Consider the following 23,960-nt stretch of genomic DNA (forward strand, 5'->3'; position numbering starts at 1 on the left):
ATTCATAAAACATGTAGATAAATTCATACAAGCAAATACATATAAATAAAAATGAGCAAAATGTCTGCTCAAAATGAAGACCAGCGAGTCTCCAAAACCCTCAGTGCCATATGCTTTTATTCCACTGAGCTTGAAAAGCATTTATGGCTCTTTATATCTGTGGTGTATCAGGGTTAATAATTCCAGCCGTTCTTCGAAAATTACAGCTCTGGAGAATCTTACGTCAGGTTATCATCAGCTGCCCCTTTCAGCTGGCGCTTTAAGTGTCTGGAGAAGTGATAAATATCCCTCAAGGATAGGAGCATGAGTGTGTGCAGAGTAAATGAAGGGAAGTAAAGTAATCAGGGAAGAGAAAGCGTATGATTGACATATGATGTTCAGATAAATGGAGGCAAGATACAGCAAGATAAGAAAGACAGGACTAAAAAGAAAGACAAAGATGTAGTTTAGTTCTCAGCACCACTGCATGCAGACCACTCAGATTGGAAATGCAGAACATGATTTAGATATCTATCAAAAAGATTTGCTGAAATGCAAAGCATCCATATACAAGGAATTTACACACAGAGCATCAAAACATATTTTTTCAGTGTTGGTTGCCATGGTATCAGCCAATCTCTGTAGGAACTCAAGAGCAGACAGACTCGACAGTCTGCAGTAGTCTTATTTTTTCATTTTCTCAGTCTTATTTAGCTCAAGTCTGCTCAAACAAAAACATAAAAAGGCTGACAACCACTCCATTTGTTAAGGAATGTTCATTCTACAAGGAATACAATTATCATCTGATAGCCTCCACACAGACTACTGTAGAATAGATATAGGGTACGACGGTGCAAAAGGCACACCTCAGTAATAGGGAAAAATAATTTTATAAAAACAAAATTCTTCACTAACTTCCACCTGATGTAGTTTTTGTTCCTTGCCACAGTCACCTTTGTATAGCTCAGTTGGGGTTTAAAAAATATGCATATTCAGTCATTTTATTGAATGAATGCACTGACATACTCAGATAAGAACAAAGGCTTAATACTGACACTTTGCCACATTGACAGTGAGTGCTGAACTGAATTGACACTGTCACCTTCTGTAGAGTTGCATAGCTACATTGAACTTGTTTCATAATTGATTAACTTTGCAACACTGACACAGTTGAGTTGAACCAACATTGAATTAAATTGAGCTGTACTGATTCAAATACTTCAGCTATCCAGTTGTTAAGTCTGGACTCTGACAAGATTCCAAAGAAAACAACACATGGTGCTAATGTTGTGCTATACGCTCTCAGAAAAAAAGGTACAAAATCTGTCACTGGGGCGGTACCCTTTCAAAAGGTACACCTTTGTACCTAAAGAGTGCATATTACATATTGGTACCAAAAGTGTACATAAGTACTTGTAAATGGTACATTTATAACCATATTAGAAGAACCAACGCTATCTCACGACCAATTCGTACGAATTCGTACGAGTGATTAAAAGGTGGCTAATTGTCTAAACCCACGTGATGGTTAGGTTTAGTATGAATTGCCGTGAGATCGGGTTGGAAAAACACCATCCCAGTGACAGCTTTTGTACTGAGAGTGTAGTACTACCAAAAAAATCACCATCCCAACCTTTATCTTTATAGTGAAATTACAGATGGATAGACAGTGATTCTTTATTTGAACCGTTATTTGTTGTGTTGTAAATGAATAGTGCTCATAAATGGATGTTGAGATAATATTCAATTTCTCACTTGAAATGGACTAGAGACTTAGACCCAGAAACGGTATTCTATACCGTATACGTCACAACTTTACAAGCAGGTCATTATTATGCAAAATATATTACTAAGTTGATACTTGTTCAAAATCCCTTCAACAAAGTTTGTACCATATTATTTATTCAAAAACATAAATGAATTCAATAAATATTCAGTCATTAACATTAGTTCATTTAAAAAAAAAAAAAAACAGAAAATGGAATTTAAAAGATTCTGAAATCTCCTTACATAGGAGATATCATTTAATATGGTTTTACAGTGAAAATAAATACTATTTTATATAATAAATATTGTGATTATCTCTAAGGCCGACACCCAACATAATAGTCAGCCAGCTATTCATTATTAGTTAAATTAATGTGCCTGTAGCCCCAGCAATAGGGACGCTTTTCACCCCAAATACCATACTTTTATATATTTGTTTAATTTCTTTGAACAAAACTTGAAAACAAGATCTTTGTCTTGAAATATATTTGGTAATTTGGATTCTTATTCGCTATGTAACCCAATAACATTTTAAAAACCTTAAATATTAGATAAACCTAGTACAGAATTGACTTTGTGTTGCTGCCCACGATCACATCAAGAATCACCCAAATTTCATGAACCATGGATGATTAGAAAAAGTTCAATTTAGAAACATATGCGCATTTTACCCTGGTCCAACTCTTGGCCTGTTGTATCCTTATATTGTGGTTGTTAGGTAAATGGGGAGTGATCTACTAGAAAAGAGTAGTTACTCCGCCCTTATACATGTTGGTCTCTTTCACGTTATTATTAGTTCCCGCCGGTGACTGTTTACTCTTCATGGCTTCAGTGTTGTACCTTGAACTTTCACTGAACAGCGCTCTTGGGGTGCAGAGAGCACGAAGAATCTGTTTGTACTCTTGCCTAAAGTTCTGGTTGAGCAACCCGTAGACAACAGCATTCAGACAGCTGTTGAAATATGCCATAAAGTAGCTGGTAATAAACAGCCACTCCGGGACATTGGGCGCCACTCTTGCAGGGTTAACCGCCACGGCGAGCCCAATGAAGTTCAGGGGCGCCCAGCACACGGCGAACAGTACGAACACCACAAACATCGTCAGGAAATTCCTCATGTCAGCTGCTCTGACCTTTGGATTGGGCCGGACACGACTTTTGACCCTAATCACCAATGTCCATATACGCAGGTAACAGAAAGAAACCACACCCAGCGGGAGAAGGAAGTGGATCAGAACAACACAGATTGTATAAGAGGAGCTTGCAGTCTGGGTGAAGGTGCAGGAGAAGATGCGTGGGTCGTATTTTAGGGAGCCCACAAGGAAGTTGGGCACGGTGGCCAAAGCGGTTAGCATCCAGGTGAGCAGCAGGTACAGGCAGGTGTTCCGGCGCGAATACAGTCGGTCGTAGCGAAGACTGTGGCAGATGTAGCAGTAGCGGTTGATGGCGATAGCGGTGATGTTGAAGACCGAACCGATCACACTCAGTCCCATTACAAAGCCACTCAGCTGGCAGTGCAGGGAGCCCATTGTCCAGCCATTGTGGAAGATAGCGAACAGAGCCAAGGGGTAGGGGTACAGCGCCACCACCAAGTCAGCAACAGAAAGACTCACCACAAAGATGTTACCTATGAGAGAGAGAAAAAGAGAGTGACATATATACATTTTATTGAAGTATTTAGATATATATTTAATTATCTAATTTATTTAAACCAATTACAATTACTCATGGGAACTGGGCAACCCAAACACAACAGCAAAGTAAAATAAATAATTAATTAAAGCGATAAGTCACCCAAAATAAAACAATTTGTCATACTTGCATAAAAAAGAAGGTAGTCTGAAAGCCATTGGAGTCCAAACATCATTGGACCCAATTGACCTTCATTTTATGGAAAAATTATAAATAAAAAAATATTTCTTAGAAGAAAGAAACTATAAACCATATGACAATTACTCATAACAACTGGACAAAGTAAATAAAAGTCTTACCTAAAGGAAAGTTACCCAAAATGAAAATTCTGTCATCATTTACTCATCCCTATATAGTGGGTGTATTATGTAATATTATATTATATTACATCTGAATGCCAGTGGACAACATGGATCCCATTGACTTTCATTGTATGGACAAAAAACAACAACAACACTGAGACATGAGGCATCGACATGAGGGTGATTAAATGATGACAGAATTTAAATTTTTGGGTGAACTATAGCATATATGAATACATACAGTACATATGAAGGGGGTATCCAAACTAATCACAATATTGAATGTTGCTATAGATGTTCCCCAGTATCTATTTGTATCATGAGGTCCACTCTCTGCACTGTCATTGGTAGTCATATTAGGTCATTGTACATTTGCATAGAGTTGAACTCTGCTCAACTTTGTTGCATTGCCAACGGTCTCTGTTGCTCATGTCACCTCAAATCACCAACTCTCATTGAAAATGAATGACTTCCGGTTGCTTTGTCACTGCAAATCGCTGTCAGTGTGAACGCCCTTCAGGGGACCACAAGGACTGCTGTGCACAGGATGCCTTTGCCAGTTTCCATATGAGGGACAATGAGTAAATGAGTCCCTTTGTCTCCATCACCATTCCTAAAAATTGTTACTATTACCTCTTGTTTTTTCCCTTCAGCTTAATTAAGGTGCAAAAGCAGCCAGACAAAAAATATACAGAGCCCCTAAAGGGATATGAAGGAAAAAAATGTATGAGATGGGATGAAAAAATATATTTCAATGCTTTTGCATTCCCCCGAGACACTGCATTTGCTTGCAAAATGTTTGTGTTCCCTCAAGAAACTTTGTGTTCGAAAAGTTTCTTGGGGGAACACAAAACTTTTTGTGAGCGAACACAATTTTCCTCCCATGATCTCATATTTTACCCAGCAACATGTCCCTTTAATTGCTCTGTAAAAATTTCAACACATATTATACAGTAAATAACAAAATTATACATTTCTTCAATTAAAAGCTAAGCAACATATGAGTTGCCAATAAAGAAAGACAGGTATTTGAAAGGTATTTTGCCTCTTGCACTGACTTTTCTTGCTCTGTGATATCAACAAATAGAGAACAGTGCATCTCTGTGAGTATATGTGTGTTTGAAAAGAGTGTGTATGTGAAAGCTAGACAGAGAGAGTCAGAACTGTGTCTGTGTCAGAACTGTGTAGACCGACAGAATACAGACACCAATATGTAATTTATAACTCGATTAGGGAGGCGCTGTAATAACTCTTATCCCTGCAGACTAACATTAAGTCTCCTCACACTATTCCGGTTAGAGAGGATGCTGGCGCAGTTGACTGCCGCTTCTCAACCCATGCGTTTTAGTTTTCATTTAATTAAATAATTTATCTATTTTTATTTTATTTTTCCAGTTTAGTTAAATGTAGTTTAATATAATAATTTACTGTTATATTTTGTGAGGCGCTGGCTGCTTTTCTGCTGTCCTATAGGTTAAGTTAATAATAAATTGTGTTACGATACTCATGTTGAAGCAGAATGCAAAAAAAGGCCAGCAGCAGTTACACTGTCTTCAGAGACTGTCTTGAAATTGAAATATCAGTAGGACTCTTATGACTTTTCTATGTGCTGTTGGTATGGTAATGTAAACATCGAACTTCATTGAATGGCATTGTCAACCAATAAGATTATTGACATTAAGCAGACTGGGTTATCAAATAGCTTTGAACAGTTTGTCTTACGGAAAGCTAGAGCTTTTCTTGCAGATTGTACTCATCCACTGTTATTCCCACTGCTGTAAGGCTTTTAAACTTTTAAGATGTCAGAATGTTGTGTTTGCGGTTTGTGTTTTGTTTGTTTGTTTTGTATGATATGGTTCCAAATTTTATGCAGCATCAAAAATCACCCTTTGGATTTGTAATAAACTTTGAACATTGGATATCAGTATGCTGTTTTCTTTTTCTATATTTGTCAGCGGCAACATTATAAGGTACTCTTTTTTCGGAATTTCTTTCACTGGATCATCATTTGTCTCCTAGCATTTTTATTCAAGAAGTTAATGCTCACTTCAACTTTTGCTTCAGCTCTCTTCGGGGAGTAGACCTACATGCTTTGTGTGCCAGTATAAATGTTCTTTGCTCAGGACACTTTAATCTGGCATCTGCACATCTAATTTTTGCTATCCTTAGTCTTCAATGAACGAGGTTGAGGTGTCCTCTATGATATAATTCTGGATAAGAAACTTGACTTTCTCTGCCTCTGTGAGACATGGCATCATCCAAATGACTGTTTAAATCCTATCTCACTGTTCATTTCCAGTATGTGAACAGTGAGATAGGATTTTGGGAAAAATAAATCTGAACCAACATTGGTACAGCAGGGTGTCCCGCAGGGTTCTCTGTTAGGGCTCATTTTGTTTCACATATATATGTTGCCCTATATGTCCTGTGTCTGAACATTTTCAGAGTCAAAAACTGCCTTAACGTGCTCCGGTCCGCTCATTCGCACAACAGCAGTGTTTGGTGGCTCGAGAACGCAAACCTTGAAATAGGTTCCAAGGTGCAAGCCTTGAAGAAAAAAAAATATATATATATATATATATATATATATATATTTAATCTTTCTTATCTCTGCGCAAGCTTTAAAAACGTAAACCTGTGAAAACACTGACGCTGTGCACATGCATATTACGTGTTTAGTATTTGCGTTTGAATATATATGTGTGCAGGCATGTAGTCTTTCTTTACAAATTGACCTAAACAAATTACTTGTCTGGCCTTGTAAATATATAATACAGAATTATTTATTGCTTCCGAGTAGCCATGTAAACCGGAACTATTTTGACAACGTTTTATCTGTACAGAGCTAAAGGGATGGGAAGGAGGCCTTCACAGGGGAGAGACTAGTTGACACTTCAGGACTGCGTTGTCGTCGTGTCCAGGCGCAGGTCCTTCATCAGATCTGGATACAGCCTGGAATCAATGATGCCACAACATTGCGCGGCTTCTGGTTGTGAATCTGCCGAGATTTTAATTCCCGAAGACGTGATAACCTTTCACAGGTGAGAATGTGTTGGTTTGTGTTTTTATATAATATTACATATTATGGTAACCTTTTAATGTTGTATTAGCGTATGCCCTCGTCTTGTAATATTGTGCTAGTTTAGCAAAATCATCTGCTAAAGTCTATTGCAGATATAGATATTCATACATGCATCTAACTACGGTTGAAGACTGACAGTCTTCTTGCTCTCGAGTGTTCAAGGACTGATCTCTTTGACCATCCCAATGTATATGTATACATATAAAGTGGCGGCCAAAATTATTACAACACTTGGCATATTTAAGAGGTTTCAGTTGTTATTTTCCAAGAGTACAATGACCCTAAACATTCTTCTAACTATTGCCGGAACTACCTGCGACGGAAGGAATCTGCTGGAACATTGAAAAAGACGGACTGGCCCCGTCAAAGTCCGGGCCTCAACCCCATCAAGCAAATTTGGGGCGAGTTGGAAAATAAACTGGACAGATCTATTGTACATTCAAAGGAAAGCCTTTGGCTTCAGTTGCAGAAGGCATGGGATGACATTAGTGTTGAATTTCTCAGGAAATATATTGACACTATGCCAGCTGCTGTAATTGCTGCAAAGGTGGACATACCAAATATTAAAGTTCAAAATGGATAAAAACAGTACGATTCACTTAATCTGATATTTGTTGTGCTCAGAGCAACCAACTGCATGTTTTATAAACATTATGAAATGAAATTATGTTTTGGAGGCAAAAGAAAAGGTCAATATTTTCAGATCTGTCAGGTGTTCTAATAATTTTGGCCACCACTGTATATACACACACACACATATATATATATATATGTGTGTGGTTTTAAGACCCATCTTTTTAAATCTGCTTGTCTTTGATTGTCTTTTTCTTTTCTTTGTATTCTGTCTTTTTTTTTTAATTGTATTACTGTTTTTATTATATTACTCCGTGGTGTAGCACTTTGGGTTTGAGAGAAAATCGCAATATAAATAATGTATGGTAACACTTTAGTTAAGGGCCCAATTACCACTATTAGGTAGTTGCTTATTAGCATGCATATTACTAGGATGTTGGCTGTTTATTAAAGCACATATACCTTATTCTGCATGTCTACACATCCCTAATCCTACCCAATACCTAAACTTAACTATTAATAAGCAGTAATTAGGAGTTTATTGTGGTAAACGTCATAGTTAATAGTATTGTAGATCGTAGTTAGAATTGGATGCTAAACTAAAGTGTGACAAAGTATTATTATTATAATTTACAACACCCTATAGATAAAGAGAAAAAAAAGCCCCACTGCCAGATCTCAGAATTCAGCTTCTCCATCTCAAAAATCCAAGATACATCAATCTTCTCTAAAAATGACCTCATTGTGTCTTTGCAAACATGCATTCTTATTGAGTTGCCCCCATAAACCCATTTACAAATCTTTTGCTGAATTCAAATGGAGCTCATTTCCGCACTTTCAATAATTCTTTGGCTCTTCGTAACACTGATCAGGTCACACTTGTTTTGCTCACAATTTTCCATTCATGAACTCTCATTGACTGTTTCCCTCCATCACACTCTCCATCTTGAACCAAAGGAGCTGAAAAGATTACGTGCCAAGAAAACTGAACATGTTGAGAACTCATGAAGGTTGCATTCATGAGTGAAACAGACTGATATCACCTGTGATGTCCACTTATGCAAAGTATTATGAAGTGATTAGACTGGGCCACACTCTATTTAGGGTAAAAAAAAAAATATATATATATATAATAATAAAAAGGCACATTTTTAGGTCTCTGGTTTTCCGTCTCCTATAAAAAGCTGGAGTAAAACATTTATGCCTCCTTCCCATTTGAACTACCTCCTAGGAGGTCAGTGAGACCATTGGTGTCAGAACCAAGCCCTGCTTGTCATATGATAATTTTTTAGTTGAGGTCGGAGAACACTCATAGCTTGTTCTGTCTGCAACAAATGCAGATTGTTGTGTAAAACTCCCTTTTTCCCCCAACCATAAGAGAAACAAGATTCAGTTACAGATTGCCTGGTGAGCACAATCACACACAGACACAAAATGGGATTTTAGACAGCCCTAAATCTGGCCCTTTCTCACCATGTCACCTTTAGCATCAAACATGATTTATACTACCATTTCATTTAAATCTATAGTGGCATTTTGACTAGTGTCTCCGCCTGCCAAACATTTCTCAACTCAAAGCCACAGCTGACAGGAAATGTGCTTTAAAAGACCACCATCTCCCGCCATCAGTCTGGCACGAGTCCAAATAACCTGAAGCATCACACACAGGACGACAAACAGCCAGGGCTATTTCAGCTCTCTGTGCTGAAATTATCTACGCTATTCATGGGGAAGTGTGCAGAATTCATAATCATGAAATATCTATGCTTCTGATATGTGCTGTATGTTGTCATGATGATTGATACTTGATATCAAATCTATGTGTTGTGTTAAACTATTTATTTAATTAACTGAAGATGTATCATAAGCTCTAAAAAAATGAAACTGTAGCAAAATGAACCTCGTTAGCAAATACACTGTATAAAATGTCTTATATAATCTTTACCCTTACATTTATTTAAAAAATCAGAGGTGAAACCAAATATCTCAAAAACAACCAGCTTATTGGTTGTTAATATGATGGCTTTTAAATAAAATGTTAATAAATATAATTACTCATTTTATCCTCAGAAATAACAATATGTCTGATTCACGAATCGTAATTATACACATATTTGTGCGTAAAATAATTCATGCAGAAATCGGTCATTGAACAGAAGATTGCAAACACAGGTAAAATATGAATGGAGTTTATTGAATGACACACAGGTGATTAGCAGGTGAGTCTCTTGATTGCAGACAGTTCTGGTGATACTGGCATGTGAATGAATGTCTTATCCTGTTGCAGGTAGTGAAGAGAAGTGGCTGGTGGGCTGAAGACTAACAGACGATGACGACGCAGTTCGACGCACAGGTAGTAATCCACAGAGGTAAGAGTTCAGTGTCAAACAACGAGACCGGACCCTGTGATGTGGTCGTGGATGGTGACTGCTTAAATGGAGTGGAGCCGATGAGGGTGAATGAAATGAAGTGCAGTGGTTACAGGACTGGTGACTGAGAATTGTGACAAAATCATAATTCATCAGTTTCTTTCTAAAACCACATACTGTATGTAAAAACAAAATTCTCCTGGTAGCCTCATAAAAAAAAAATTTACATTTTTTTTTTTTACATATATATTATTAGAAATTAATTAACAGTGAGTGACTATTTTTTAAAGTAGCCTAGTCATTTTTTTGAGTCACAGTGAATTAAATGATAATGAAGTTTGATGCAAATCAAAGGATGTTTTATGCAAATTACTTACTGCATCCACAAGCTCCTTACTTCATTTAGAATAATGTCGATTTATTGTTAGAACTAACCTGTTAAAATTTTGCTCAAGAACTTTTTATCCGCACATAAATACGCAAACTTTACAACATTGTTGTGAACTGTAGTTAAATTATGATCAGAAGTATCATAATAATCATCATAATAGTATTAATATCAGCAATGTTGGGCTTGATAATACTTGATATCAGATCAAAAAGAAAATGCTAGCAACTTGCTCTACTCTAATAAGAATCCTGATTGATAGGTTAAGTTCTGCTGATCAATTTAAGCATTTTGTACAATTGGACATATTGTCAAGATACAGTTCCCTTAAGGTTGCAATATCTATTCAGCTGAAACACATTTTCAGTTGTGCACTCAAATGCCTCAGTAGTCTGATTCTCTCCAGCAGCTCATCACTGAAATCCGAGCAGAATCTAAGCTCAAGTCGGACCTTAGGCTCCATAAAGCAGTTTTTGACATCTTTCTAAGAGTCTCTGGAAATGAATCCTCTGGCAACAGACTCAAAATGGTCAGGGAATTGCACACAGGTCATTGCGGGTTCTTTGCACTGACATTTACAATGACATTTGGAGAGTCAGTGTTGTTGGCTGCGGACAAAGATGTTATTTCTGAGCGGGAAAGTATTTCGGACAAAAACTAAAAACAGGGATCTCTTGCTTTTTCTGAGTTAACTATTATGCCTGTTTTCAAAGTCTTTTGTTTTTGGTGTCTACTAGAATAGGTTTTCATGCTTGAATGTTGTTTATTTTACATTGTTGCAGCACCTCTCTCCCAAGTCTGTCTCTCACGCTCTGTTTAATTCCAGTCTCTATGAAGCCCCTCCTTCTAAAAAGCGCAATGTGCTCTTATTGGACGGCTGGACCAGTGTGTTGTGATTGGTCAACTACTTTGAGTGTCTTTCAGAAATGTTACCCCTTACTATAACCATGAGATTCAACACACTACTAACACAACTTAAATGGATACTCCACTTTTTTTGGAAATAAGCTCATTTTACAACTCCCCCAGAGTTAAACTTGACTTGAACTTTAAAACTTGACTCTTCTGTAGTTACATCGTGTACTAAGACCGACGGAAAATGTAAAGTTGCGATTTTCTAGGCTGATATGGCTAGGAACTATACTCTCATTCCGGCGTAATAATCAAGAAACTTTGCTGCCGTACCATGAGTCCAGCAGGCGTAAGGATATGATGCAGCGAAACTCTTTGGTCATTTTTTTGAGAGAGATGCTAATGATCTTGTCCGATTCAATGATCTATGCTAAGCTATGCTAAAAGTGGTACCGCCAGACCCGGAGATCGGCTGAATGGATTCGAAAACGGTAAAACTCAACTGTTTAACTCTGGGGGAGTTGTAAAATGAGCCTATTTCCCCAAAAAGTGGAGTATCCCTTTAACCAGGCCTCGCCGTTTTTTTTTTTTTTTTTTTGCGTATTCTACAGTATGGAATATTGTGACGTCAAGAATCAAGGATCAAGAACCTTCGTTCCTGGAAGAAAACTCAAGACTACAATCGAGGCTTTTCAGGGAGTTCAGAAACAGTGCTTACTGATATAGAGAATAACTCCCTTTAGAGTGGATTTTGTGCTTTGTAAATTTGCAAACCTTTTTCATGCACAAACAGCAACATCACACACTAAAGAAAGTTAAAAATGTAAAAACAACAGCAAAAAAAACAAAAAAAAAAACACAAAAACATAATGGGACCCCTTCAAGACAAAAGATGTAATGTGTCATTTAAACACAAAGAAGCATTTTTGCATTGTTTTGCTCTACCTTTATTCTGAGGTTCAGATGACTTTGAGTTGCAGTCGGTCGCTTTGTATCAGAATGAACCTTCACAGCTGTTAGAGGATCAAAGTCACATGGCCCAAAGTTAGAGTATAAAATATTTAGGGAACTGTATTTCAACATCTAATAACACCACAGTTCATGAGAGATAAGAAGTGAATACTGAACCTTTCCTTTATCGCTATCCTCCAGCTTGAATGCAGATGGGTCTACTCTTGTTTTTATTCCTCATCAAGGTTGAGGGACATAAAGACAGTGTAATAATGACATGCTTATTTTACAGAGACTCATATATCATGTTTGGGAAAGAAAGAGAGAAAGAAACGGAAAGCTAGCGAGAGAGAGAGAACAGGATTTATTGTGTCTGTGGTTCAGATCAGGACAGTTCCTGGGACTGCCTGAGGATCACTATAAATCCACATGATTATCCTGAACAGAACGAGTTTAATTGGTTTCCTTTCTCACAACTTCTCATGACAAACTCTACACAAGGACATATGTTCTTCTACAACCCTGAGCTGCATGTGTAAATGAGTCACATGGAGGACACATGGGAGATCTCAGCATAAAGCCCTTCACTTCTTATGCTCCTTAACGGTTTAACTTTCTTAATATGGTGTTACAGGGCATGATTCATCAGTCATCTTTCATCTGGATATAATTGACTCCACCTTTGATTTCCTTTACAGTTGATATCACTTAAGCCAGTAATTCCCAACCGTAGGTATGAAAAAATATTATTACGGAATTTGAAATAGCATAGGCTACTACTCTATTTCAGTCATATCTTCAGGCTATTTGGCAGAAGTATATACAGAGATGTACACATGCTATTTTGGTATTGATAAAGAGGGTACAATGTTTAGCAAACACTTTTTGCTAGTGTTAAAGAATAGTAAAATAACACAGAAGCAACCTGTTCACACAGGACAAGCAGATGGGGTCATGGACAGATGCTTTGCCAGCTCAGGAGATCAAACTGACACCTTCTTACCATAATGACACCTCCACATTGTTCAATGTGTTGCCAAATTCTAAGACTGAGAAAGTATCCATTGAAACAAAAGATATTTGATTTTTTTTTTTTTCTCAAGCTGGAGACAATATTGTCGCCTAGCAGCAGAATTTTATAGGCACAGGCAGTCTACTCAGTGCTGAGCTAGAACAACTCAACAGCTCTGATGAGCTTCTGCAGCGCAAAACTGGCAAAAAAGAACTTGGCAAACAGTAAACAATGAAAACTCTGAGAGGAAAGTGAACCTGAAGATGGGTGCACATGAAAGGTTATTTGCCAGGCAAGCGTCTTGTCAAAAATATCCAAATTCATTCTCAAACTTCACTCTGTTGAAAACAGCAGAGAAACTAAAATCTTGGAGAGAGACTTGTTTTGAGGTGTCAGCATGTTCTGAGTTCCATCTGTAGATGTTTGAGCCTCAGAAATGCATACAGTGCAGTATTCTCTCATTGTTGAGGAAGACCAAAATAGATTTCACAAATTTGTTGTAATTTATGACTTCATGAACTGAAATATGTTTTTGTTTAATTTAAAAAATACATATTTTAAGAGTGTTTTCTGCTGTGGACACCATGCATTTAGAGTTGTGATGTAATGTAAGCCAATAACAAATTGTAAGTTACCAATAAATATGCCAATTTAATATCACAGACTGTATGTCTTGTGTGTTCCTGGAATTTTATGTTATTTCCTGTCAGTCGTTGAATGGACATTTGTTTTCAGCAGTTACGTTGTGTTTGCACTTTAATAAATCTAAACCTGCACGTGGATCCACTTACCAGCCTGCTTCTTTGCCTGTCTCAAATGTTAGACTGTCTCAGTACTTGAGGTGTTTGATGGACTGAAACCAGGCTGAATGTGCTTATGCAACCTCTCCACGTACCCCCGGCCTCCAACACACACACACACACACACACACACACACACACACACACACTCACACTCTCACATATACATGAACACACATGCACATGTCCTGTTGCATAATGCAACAAAGTTTATATAATTCTTATAATTATGCAAAATATTGGTTAATTAAAATATCAACAACCTTAATATCCTACCCGTAAAAATAAAGGTTCCAAAGGGGTTTATTTGCAGTGATGCCATATAGAAGAATATACATTTCTTAAAAGAAACATTAGTGTGAAGAACATTTTAATAATTTTAGGAACGTTGTTCCACTATAAATTTCCTTCCGTGCATTGGAAAGGTTCCATGGATGTTAAAGTGTCTTCATGGAACCATAGATGCCATTGCCAATAAAGAACATTTATTTATTTATTTTTAAGAATGTATATATACACACTGTTATTTATGCTGTATACATATGTTATTAAGTGTGGTTCAATAGCTAGATATTTTGTCTATAGAGATGGAAGATTCAGAAAGTCAAAAGATTGGATTTTACCTTTTTCTAAATCTGTCTGTGAGGGGAAAAAGAGAAGTAATCTGCAGTTCACCGCTGAGTTTCAGGGGAGACAATTAAAATGCAATTACCTGTTACTTTCCCAAAGTACCTCTCTGAGCCAATTCAAGGTTATCAGTGAGAATGAGTTGGCTGATCTGCCTGTGTCTGTGCTGTCATAAATGTATTTAATGGATAGTCTGGCTCAGCTAGTCTGGAGCATTTATGCTGGAATTAACTGATAGTGAAATGCATTTTGCAGGCTTATATTAATACACAGATCAGATAGTCTTTTATAACTCTGCACACCTCATGTCTCGCTCATGCCAAGGATTATATGTGTGTAACATTAAAATCTGACATTGTGTGTTAAATTATTGGATCATAAATCTCATGAGATACTGGTGAGATGATCCTACCACCAGCCCCCAACACTGCTCTGAACACACAAACACACACACACACCTTGAGACATAAGCACTAGGGTTATTTAAATACACCCATATTCCCCCTACATCCCAGTATCATAAAAATAACTGAGTGGAGGCACAGAGAGAAAGAGACGAGAGAGGCGTTGAGAAGAAGTAAAGTGTAATATCTTACAAGTTACCCGCATGAATTCTCAGATCTCGTTTTCACAATACAAGTAGCATGTTGCTCATTATTTACGCCAGTCTTTCTTTCTTTTAAACGTAACGTAATAAACAAACAAATCTTTATTTAAATATATTTCAAATAAATTATTCTATTTAAAACTGTTTATTTAAACCATTGTGTTCATTTCCAATTTACGGAACCAGAAAAAAAGTAATGTAAAAGAATGTATACTTTCCCAAATATAACACTGTATGTCTTTAGTTTCTTTATATAAAGAGTCATTCAGAATGTAATACATTGAATTTTTAGAACACTTCCCAAAACTAAGGAGGTTGTTTGGGGCACAAAAGTATACTTGGTAAGTATTTGAAGCAGTGTGTTTGCAAGTGTTTATGCGTATGCATGAAAAAGAAAGAGAGGGAATATTTCCCCCTTCATTTCCATAAGTACTTAATGCTGAATTATTCCTGTGTGCCAGCCAATCATATAAAACAGCCAAGCGTCCTCTCGGGAGCTCTGCCAACAGAAGGATCAAACCCACTCCAGCTATCTAAACATCTTCATACTGCTATATGCAAAGGATCATGTTTACTCTTTTATTGTTAAAAATGCAGCAGTAGTGGGGTACTCTATAGGCTGTTGAACTTGTCTGGTAAACTGTGACAGTAAGTGTCGCAGGTCAGACAGTTGTGCCTGAGGCCGCAGCTTAAGCAAGAAAACATCACCAGTGCCATCAAAGACTTTCAGAATCACTGTAACGCTCCATCTCAACACTTCTCCATCTGCACACAAGCATTACAGCTTAATTCAAACCCATTCATGTCAGAAAATGACCATATAAGAGCATTAACATGAACTGGAGACACATTCAATTACGCTGACGTATGCTGTGTGTGTCTGCTTATTATGTGAGGGAATGGTGCAGTGAGACAACACATTCTCATTAACTGAGTGTGTGTGTTGTGTAGACTGATGTGCCATTCACAGAATTTATGGTCCATATCAAACTCAAAATAATAACTATTCTGAAGAATTCTGGAGAAGTGCAAAAGGGGCTGCCCAGATGCTAAGTTGCCATACTATTCAGTTGCTAATGTGTTCTCCTCAGCAAGCTGCACAAAATGAGGTTTATGCCGAGGAGACACTTAAAGGGGTCATATAATGGTACATGCACTTTTACAAGTTGATTGTACTGAAATGTGTGTTGGCAGTGCCTGTACACAACCATCATAAAATGATAACAATCCATCCAGTGGTTTTTCTTTTAATCTCCTTAATATGTTTTCCCCCGTCTCAAATCGAGCCGTCTGACCGTGTGACGTCACACGGTCGGACGCCCCTCCCACGATTGTTAATTGACAGCAGCGTTTCAACACAGACCCGCCCTGAGCTAGCTGTCATCATCATAGTCCGCATTGTTGATACGCTGGAGCAGAATGGCGTCTAAGCGATTGTGGTGTTCTGTTCTTGGGTGCAATAAGGAACACAGCAGCCATTTTGATGTTCCTAAATCCGAACCGCTGAAGACGCAGTGGCTGAGTTTTGTTTTCGAAGGGAATATTCCCCACGATCAACATCAATGCTTTCATGTTTGCGCGAATCATTTCTCACCAGACTGGATTATAAACGAGGGTCAGTATAAAGCTGGTTTTACTAAGAAGCTGGTCCTGAAAAAAGGATCGGTACCAACTATTCGTGTTCCTGCTGCACCTCCAGAAGAAGAAGTGAGTGTAATGTTTTATTAACCTTTATATTAATCTTTGCAAATCGCTTGCACGCTTCATGTTGAATGCATGTTTTCTATGTACGACGTTCTCAACATAATTCATAATATACGTTTATAATGAACAATGCGTTATGGTTATTGTGTTATTACAAACTGTGTACGCAGGTGTTAAAGTTAACGTGGTAATACTACTAAGCTTACTTTTGTAGATGGTTTATAATGGTGTCTGTTACTGATTAAGAAGTAATGTAAAAAAAAACGGTTATAACTGCATGAAGATGAATGGTAACATATGAATAGGTGTCCTTCAACTACTGTTAGAAACATTCCTGCCGTGACCTCATGTCAGTGCTTCAGCCCTGACAGTTGTACCTAACACTGCATAGATAACATTACGCATCACTGACAAGCCTACATTTACAGAAAAAAAATATTTCATGACCATTAGCTGTAACATCAATCTGTCAATGAACTAACGTATACATCAGTAAACACATAGCGTTCGTATCTCACTACTCTACCCTGCCAGTACACACAAAGATAGATCAAAGTGACGTTACGTTAACCAACCATTCAGAAACGTCCTGTTCGAGCCTTAATTGTCGAACTTCTTCGGGGCCGTCATCTTGTTCCGGGTCCGACTCCGGTTCAAATTGATACGGTTGCACAGTGTCCTCAGAGACTCCCGCTGACATTCTTCAAAATATACCCTCAACTGTTGTCAAGGCAACACTCCACGTATGTTGTGTCAGGTCAAAACTAGAGTTCTCAACGGGCCTGAAAATAACAACCCGACCCGACCCGGCCCGTGGCTTTTAAAGCCCGGACCCGATGTAACCCGACACATCAACATGAATTATCTGCCCGAACCCGGCCCGCGGCCCGACGCCGCGTCGGAATTTTTTTTTCTCATACACGTATTATCATGACCAGCAGACGTAAATTCAAATCAACCTTTAATGTTAACGCCTTTTAACAATACAAACAACTGAAACAATAAACTTTAAATATATAAATAGGCTGTAGTAGTCTCCAGGCTAAAGGCGTGCACGCAGCGGCGTCAGGTCTGCCCCCGCCCCTCTCCGTGATGCGCTTGCACGCAGCAGCCAGACTTTCTTTACGGTGAACAGCAGCGATGATTAATAAATGTTTTTTTTTTTTTTTTTTCACTGACTGGAAAAGATTAAGCCCGAGGTCCGACCCGACCCGAGTCATTTGATTATATTTTCGACCCGAACCCGGCCCGAACCCGCGGGTCCCGTCGGGTTTGTCGGGCCGACCCGACCCGTTGAGAACTCTAGTCAAAACACCCACAGAACAGAGGGGCGGGGTGAGCAAAGCTCATTATCATTTAAAGACACATGCACTTAAATGGCGTACTGAAAACAGAGCTGTTTTTGACCAGGTAAAATTAGTGTTTTCTTACAATACTAATGAGAATTTTTAATTAAAGTATATTACAAACTTTTAATTTAGACCCTAAAGAATCATATTAGCTTGTACAAAAATGGCATTATATGACCCCTTTAACGACTAGCTAAAACATTCTAATGGCGCATTTCCACTGCATGGTACGGTGCGGTACGGCTCGCTTTAAATGGTACCTGGTCTGTTGAGGTTCCAAGCGTACCGTACCGATACTAAAATGTGACGTGAAAACACTGCAGATCACTGATTGGTCAGGCAGAATCGTCACTACCAGCGTCATTGTATTTACGACACGAGACACTAAACCCGTTAGATTTAAATAGCCAGTAGACAACAGCCAATGCTGTAGCACCTGTTTTTAAAGTACTTGCTTGAAAAAAGAAGATAGGCTCCATTGTTCCTGTGTTGTGCGTTTGAAATGTGGCGTGTTTACGATGATGTCATGGCAGTAGAGGCGGCGCAACTATAATGATCAGTCCCACCCACTTTGAAGCTGTACTAACTGCAGTGGAAAAGCAACCGAGCTAAAGCGAACCGAACCGTGCCGTACAGAGTCCAGTCGTACCACGCAGTGGAAAAGCGAAGCGAGCCAAACCGTTCCGCGCCGAGTCGAACCGTACCGAACCGAACCGAGCCGTACGGGATAAGCGAAGCCTGTGATTTTACTTGAATTTACTGACTCCTGGATGTGATGTCAATAGGCTATTGCTTGGACATGTCTTGTAGTTATAGGTCAAGCTGAATGATATACTGTATCATCAACAGAATAATGTTATTTACCGCATGCAGCTGTATGTCATCTTCTGATGATTTTCAGCTTTCTCTTTCAGCAAATTGTATAGTTGTATGGCGTAGGTATAGCGATATGCCCAGCACCTAAAATACAATCAAAACACTCCAACGCAGCCTCCATTCTTCGAGAAAGATGGATAAAAAGGTGTACAGGAAACAAAAACCTTGAAAAAATTATATACGACCCCGCCAAATAACAGAGATGCCGATTCGCACGGGACTAATGTTATCATGGGACCTCGGTGTTCGGCGAAATATGGTAGGTCATTTGCGGGGGAATTTTTACTTTACAAATTACAGACATGGCCAATTCGCACGGGATTAAGATCACAGACAACCTCCGCAATTATTACAAATGACTAGAGGTCACCAGGTAATACTAATCCAGTGCGAATAGGGCTTAACAGACTGTTTCCATCGACTGCAGCAGATTTTAAACACTGTGAACACCGACTGAACACGACTCAGCGCGTTTGGGCATGATCAGTCGTAAGTATCAAATTACATTCTTAATCGGCCTTACAGTCGTTAAGTGTGTCCTCGGCTAAATTTAGGAACGTTTACATGACACCGTTTTCAAGTCAAAACATAAAACTTTTTATGCGCTTTTGCCATTCGTTTACACGACAACAGCGTTTTGGGAGCCTGAAAACGCAAACTTTTGAAAATGGGTTTCAAAGTGCAAGTTTGTAAACAACAAAAATGAGAATCTCTGAAGACTATGACGTCATGCGTATTACATGTTCAGTTTTTCATCGCCATCTAATGGCCTGGCAGCAGAATACAGCGTTTTTAGTCGTTTTCGCGGATCCATGTGAATGGGAATCGTTTTGACAATGTCCGTTTGTACATGGAAAGCTCAAAGGATAAACTTCTCCGTTTTAAGCATATCGTTAAAACATGATTTATCATTAAATCATGTTTTTAGCAAATTAGCACACCTAAACCAGCTAATTAAGGTGTTCAAGATTACTTGAAAATTACAGACAGGTGTAGCATACTGGAGCAGGCTGGCCGCTGGAATGGAGTCTGTGGAAGGTAGCCCTATAGGAGCAGAGCTGGCTACTCTTGACTCAGTGTTTGGTTGAATTCAAAAGAAGAGAATTCATACACCGCCAATGCCGATCTTTCCTCACTGTCAGTGTGCATTGCTACAATGAGAATAGTTTATTGCCTCTCCTCTGAAAGCCATCTGTTCATCAGCAGCCCTGAGTGTGTGCCAATGCCAAACACTGCTGCAATTTCAGGTGAGGTGTAATGGACGAACTGCAGTAGCTATGATTCTGCTGCTAATGGAGACACTGTAATTCAGCAATGAAAATGTTCAAACTGTGACAACTGAAATGCCTCCCACTCCGACTGGTAGTTTGTTTGTGTGTGTGTGTGTGTATTTACACTTCCGTTCGAAACTTTGCGCTCAGTAAGATTTATTTTTTGTTATTTGAAAGAAATGAATGCTTTTGTTCAGAAAGGACGCATTAAATTTATCAAATGTGACAGTAAAGAGTTAATACCTACAATGTTACAAATGATTTCTATTGCAAATAAATGATGACAATAGTTTTACAATATATTAAAATAGAAAATATTTCTTTAAAATTGGAATAATAGTTCACAAATAGTTTTTTTTTTTTTGTATATTATAAAAAATACAAGTAATGCCTTGGTGAGCATATAGAGACTTTTTTCAAAAACATAACATTTTACCAAACCTAAACTTTTGAACGGCAGTGTACTTGTGTTTAAATGTATACTGGTTTTATAGTGGGGTTTAGATGATTTAGACAGGTTGGGATGCTTGACTGAGGCAGATCTAATTAGTGCCAGAATCTCCTGAACAGTGAGGGAATGCCAACTGAAGCTGGACATTAAGAAGCTATCAATCAGCACTCTAGTCTAAAAATGAGCCAGAAGACGGGGGTAAGGGAGTATTGATTAAACCCAACTCATGCTGCCAGAACCTGCACAGCCCCCATAACCAAACCCAACGGCTCTAGAAATAGCCAGAGCTCAGAGGAAAACAAAAAAAGAGGAATGCGGGCTTCAGTTTACTCATGCCAAAATTCACATACATTGATATATTAGTCCGTATTTATTTTGGTTTGTTTTTTTGTAAGGCTTATATTCCTTCTTTCTGAAGATTTGACTAAACTTGTATTTACTGGACTATAACATAATATTATTTAATATAGATATAAACATTTATGAATGACATTTTTAAAAATGTAGATGAAGAAATTCTGTCAGAAATTTGTGCCAATTACCATGATTCATTTTAAATATTTTTTTTCGCAGTGCATATGTCACAATGATACATGATGAATTTGAGTCTGTGGCCAGTTTGCACTTGAACACAAGAGATCCGTCCTGTTTGACTTCTTCTGCTGAGCCCATGTAGTCAACATTTTGACATCCTTTTATCAAAATACAGACATCTATGACATTTAAAAAATGTTGTTTTAATTTATGGATCAAAATGCATTTAATACTAATAGAATTTTATTTATTTATTTATTTACCATGATTAATTCTATGGTTAATTTAACTGCTTCTTTTCAGTGCATTTAATTATCATTCTAAACTACAAAATACTATTAACAAGTAATACTTAAAATAGAATTACACGAGCACAACTGCCCATCCACCATTAGTTAAAATGCTTATTGAGAATAAATTTCACCACCAACAACCTTTTCATCTAAAAAACAAACATCATGCCTTAGTAGTGGCAGAGTGAGCAGCACAAAAAGCCAACAACACATAAAGAGCCTGTGTAATGTCTTCATCACTGTCCCTGTCCCCATGGTTTCCTGTCTCTCTCCATTTGCCCTATGCTTAAAGGCATTAAAAGACCATAAACAGAAATAAAAAAAGAGAAAGCACTAAAATTGGAGCCTCTCTTTTCCACAGTATTCCCATCGTCACACACATGATTCTGAGTTTTCCAGAACCTAACATTCCAAATTCTCCCTAGAACAGCCTCACATGACACATCCTGAACATTGAGATGGACTCAGCGCAGTAGGTGCGAACACTGATCATGCGTGTAGTGTGTGCATGTGTGTTTGGAGTGAAGCGTCTCGTGTTCGTCCATCCAGCAATGCTGGATTTCCATTCTTTATGCAAACATGCAGTGTTTCACTTCTACTCAAGCAGCTCAGGGCAGGTTGGGAAAAAGCTGCATGATCTGAGGCAGTGAGATTGCGACACGCTGTCTAAACAGGAGCAGCTGCAGAGATCGGAACGGTCTGATGACAGGAATATGCAAGGAGAACAACACCATCCACACTGGAGCATGCTTTTCTCATTATGATTGACGTGCATCTCATAATTCCAATTTTGTGAAACCCAACATGGATAACTAACCACTGTTTTCAAATCAAGATAAATTCTCAACTCCCAGAGGTCTTTAAACATGTGTTAACAACACCACACTGTGGTCTGATCTGATGACAGCACTTCAGCTCTGATGGAATGGATCACAGAAGATCTCTTCTGTTTCTGTCTGCCCTGCTGAGATTATGGTCATTCTCATAACAACAGCCATGTGCAGCCTAATCATGTTAAATAACTATATAGCAGTGAAATCGATAGACATATACCCCTCACAGGCAGAGCTCTGTTCTCTCGCTCTCACCTGTATAAGATTACAAGCAAAGAATGAAAGAAATCAGATAATGTAGCAACTTAGCAACAGGTCCTTTAACAGATGTAAAAAGAGATACGAATGTCTGAGAGCAGCAAATTGACTTTAAGTCAAGTAATCAAATTTGGGACACTAACCATGTGAACTTCACTGAACAAAAAGTCAGGTTTTTCTCCAGTGAAGCACAAGATGCTCTCTGGAGTATTTTCAAATCATGCTGGTTAACATCATCAGGTTTCACTCCCATTGTTAGTATAATGCTGAACATATCATTTGCAAAAAAAAGAAAAATAATTTTCACTAGATTTCTCGACTTTTGGACACCGCTGTATGTGTGAGTGGTTGTAAGACTGTGCACTTTTAATTCCTGCAGGGCAATAAAGTCTCACGTATCTAGTAATTGTTTCTTCAACGCACAGCATACAGTACAAAATGAAGACCTGTAAAATGAGTTGTTTGCTGACGTCCTTCTGTTGAATCGATCGTGCCTAGGGTTACATTTTCCTGACACTTCTTTGCACATCAAAAACGTGACGTTATTTAACATCTTATATTTTGTTTTGTTGCACAACACAAAAAGACAGCCATGTTTTGCTGGTGCCTCTTATGTAAGTCTGGGGAAAAGGTGCATGCATCAAAACAGGGCACACAAAGAAAATCATGTTAACTATGTTTTGATATAATGCCATACCCTATATGAAAAATCCTGTTTCCAATATTGCAACTAACAACCACTATCACCTGAAAAAGATATGATTCATGCCAAACTGACAACAGCAGCTGGGAACAACTTCAGCCAACATGAAAAGCCAATCCTGCTTTAACTTACGTAAGTGTATTTAGATGCAAGCTATAGCCTACACAATTACAAATATACAAACTCAGCAAATTTTGAAAAGAAAATGTAAAAAAAAAGAAGTATCTTCAATAAAAGCTCATCATATAATGTTTGGTATTTGCCTGACAGTACAGAGGTTTTCACACCTGCATTCCTCAGTTTCTTGTTTCTGTACACGGACAGGATGACCAGTAGATTTCCAAGGATATCAGCCACGGTAGTGAAGATCAGCACGCCGGCGAGGGTGGCCGCTACCCCGGGAGACGTGTTCCTGGCGGGGAGGCAGTTGTTTCCCCGGGATAAACTATCCAGACAGCTCAAGTTCGACTTAATCATCGCCATTCTTAGTTACCGGTGTAATGCCACATTAAAGTTTCTCCACTGAGCCACTCTTCAAGTGAAAAAAACAAAGTTGGCGCGAACAGGTATTCTCGTATACGTTCCCGAAAATATAGCCAATCCATTCCACTTATAAAATGTCACTGAGGACTTAAGAATCGAATGCAATGTAGAATCCCTTTTTTAACTTCCATCGCACGATAGGCTATA

General features: G+C 38.3%; 1 protein-coding gene across 1 annotated transcript; it reads right to left on the reverse strand.

Moving 5' to 3' along the window:
- Nucleotides 1-1,678: 1,678 nt before the first annotated feature.
- mtnr1c (melatonin receptor 1C) lies at nucleotides 1,679-23,753 on the reverse strand (the record flags this gene model as incomplete). The annotated part of the gene is made up of 2 exons (XM_084414008.1): nucleotides 1,679-3,370; nucleotides 23,558-23,753. The coding sequence occupies 2 exons, from the start codon at nucleotides 23,751-23,753 to the stop codon at nucleotides 2,484-2,486; spliced, it is 1,083 nt and encodes a 360-aa protein (XP_084270134.1). The 3' UTR covers nucleotides 1,679-2,483.
- Nucleotides 23,754-23,960: the final 207 nt, after the last annotated feature.

The sequence above is a fragment of the Rutilus rutilus genome, assembly GCF_951802725.1.
Source record: "Rutilus rutilus genome assembly, chromosome: 7".
Lineage (NCBI taxonomy): Eukaryota > Metazoa > Chordata > Actinopteri > Cypriniformes > Leuciscidae > Rutilus > Rutilus rutilus.